Below are 2,317 nucleotides of genomic sequence, written 5' to 3' on the forward strand. Positions count from 1 at the left end.
TGTTTTGGTGCGTTTTCTGGTCCGTTTTGGTGCATGCCCTGTTTCAATTTTAGCATACTCTATTTTGGCTGTCTACTACTCCTCTGTTCGGGTGCCAAAATTGTGGGAAATTGGTGCGGAAGTGGTCCAATTTTGGTGCACAAAACTGGTGCAAAATGTGCCGCATGAATAGTGCTGAATAGTGCCAAATTTTCCAATTAATTGTGATTTTTGTTTTTGATAGCTAGACTTGTTATTTTTGTCTGATTTTTTTTGTGGTAACTTCTTTCAACCTATATTTTGTGTAAAAAATAGCTAGGGAACATAGTTTGGTCAAAATTTGGAGATACAAATTTTTCAAAAAACTTTTTCAGCAAAACTTCAAAGGGCCATAACTTTTGCTCTGGTTATCGGAATTAGGCAAACTTTTTTTCATTTTGTGTAGAAAAAAAATATCTATCCAACCCACACTGCTCCGCCATGTGGCCCCAGCCAGATCTTCAAAAAAACGTCATTTACTATTTTTTTTTTATTTTTGAAGTTTTATTTCACTATTTGTCCAAACTTTTATAATTTAAAAAAAATAGTTAGGTTTTGAATTTTGTTCTCAACTTTTTGTGGTAGTGTCTTATGATTTTAGGATGATGTTGGTGCATTAGTTTTGATATTTTCTGACTTTTCATGGAAATTTCCAGTTTACCCCTATTGTTCACGTGTCCTGATGCATGTGTTGCATGTAGTGCATGACTAGGAGCAACCCTGAATTTTTGCATCCATTTGATCCTGAGATTGATAGGACATTCCATAGATTAATTAGAGAGCATATCATTCCATCTTTAGATAGTTTTAGTGTTGCATCTGAACTTCATTCAAGTCAACCTGAAAACATGGGTGAACATAATGGACCTCGAGAGAGAACACTTAGGGAGATGGCTGCACCTGATTTCACATATGAGAGTCTATGCATTCAATATCCTGAGGAAGATATTCCTTTTGTGCTTAAAACTGGACTCATCCATTTGTTGCCTAAGTTTCATGGTCGTGCAGGTGAGGATCCACACAAGCATCTCAAGGAGTTCCACATAGTTTGTTCCACCATGAGGCCACCTAATGTCCCTGAAGATCACATCTACCTGAAGGCATTCCCTTTTTCATTGGAGGATCTTGCCAAGGACTGGTTGTACTATCTGGCTCCTGGTTCAATAACAGGTTGGGATGACTTGAAGAGAGTATTCCTCGAAAAATTCTTCCCTACATCCAGGACCACTGCAATCCAGAAAGACATATCTGGAATTAGGCAACTCATGGGGGAGGGCTTATACGAATACTGGGAAAGATTTAAGAGGTTGTGTGCTAGCTGCCCTCACCATCAAATTTCTGAGCAGTTATTATTGCAATATTTCTATGAGGGGTTGAACATGATGGATAGAAGCATGATTGATGCAGCTAGTGGAGGAGCTTTAGGAGATATGACACCTGCTTCTGCTAGAGGGCTGATTGAAAAAATGGCGTCGAACTCACAACAATTCAATATGAGGAGTGATGCCATAGTTGTGAGGGGTGTGCATGATGTGGTAGCCCCAGATTCCACTGAACATAAAAAGCTGGAGAGTAAGATTGATGCTCTCACCACCTTGGTTTCACAACTGGCTGCAAATCAAAAATCAGCTCCACCACTAGCTAGAGTATGTGGCATCTACACTTCAATTAGTCATCCAACAGATGCTTGTCCCTCCTTGCAAGAATCTTCTACAGGTCCTGATGCCCCACAAGCATATGCTGCCAACATTTACAACAACAGACCTCCACACCAGCAACAACATAATTATGATATGTCTTCCAATAAATACAATCCTGGTTGGAGGAATCATCCTAACTTGAGGTGGGGAAACCTCAATAGCAGCAAAATCCACCACCTTTCCAGAATAATCCCTCAAGTTCTACATATCAGCCTCCTCAACAGAGACCTCCTCCTGCACCTGCAGCCCAACCAGCTCCTCAACCTTCTACTTCTGAACCTTCATTGGAGGAGCTGGTGAGGCAGATGACTCTTCAAAACATGCAGTTCCAACAAGAGACTAGAGCTTCCATACAGAGTTTGACAAATCAAATGGGTCAGATGGCTACTCAGCTAAATCAGGCATAGTCCCAAAATTCAGACAAGCTACCTTCACAAACTGTGCAAAATCCGAAGAATGTGAGTGCCATCACCTTGAGGTCTGGAAAACAAATTGATGTCCCAGCACCCCCAGCTATACCTATACCTACACCTACACCTTCACCTGAGCCTACACTTGAGAAGAAAGAAGGCCCTACAGGTAGTAGCAAAAATTTTCAT

General features: G+C 40.7%; 1 protein-coding gene across 1 annotated transcript; it reads left to right on the forward strand.

The window, feature by feature from the left end:
* The first annotated feature begins 866 nt into the window (after nt 1–866).
* On the forward strand, nt 867–2,018 carry LOC145954894 (uncharacterized). Its single transcript, XM_083069582.1, has 2 exons — nt 867–936; nt 1,027–2,018. Exons 1-2 carry the CDS (start codon nt 867–869, stop codon nt 2,016–2,018), a joined length of 1,062 nt encoding a protein of 353 aa, XP_082925708.1.
* The last annotated feature ends 299 nt before the right edge of the window (nt 2,019–2,317 follow it).

This window comes from Cajanus cajan, chromosome 2 (assembly GCF_000230855.2).
Source record: "Cajanus cajan strain Asha chromosome 2, NIPB_CcT2T_4, whole genome shotgun sequence".
Classification (NCBI taxonomy): Eukaryota; Viridiplantae; Streptophyta; class Magnoliopsida; order Fabales; family Fabaceae; genus Cajanus; species Cajanus cajan.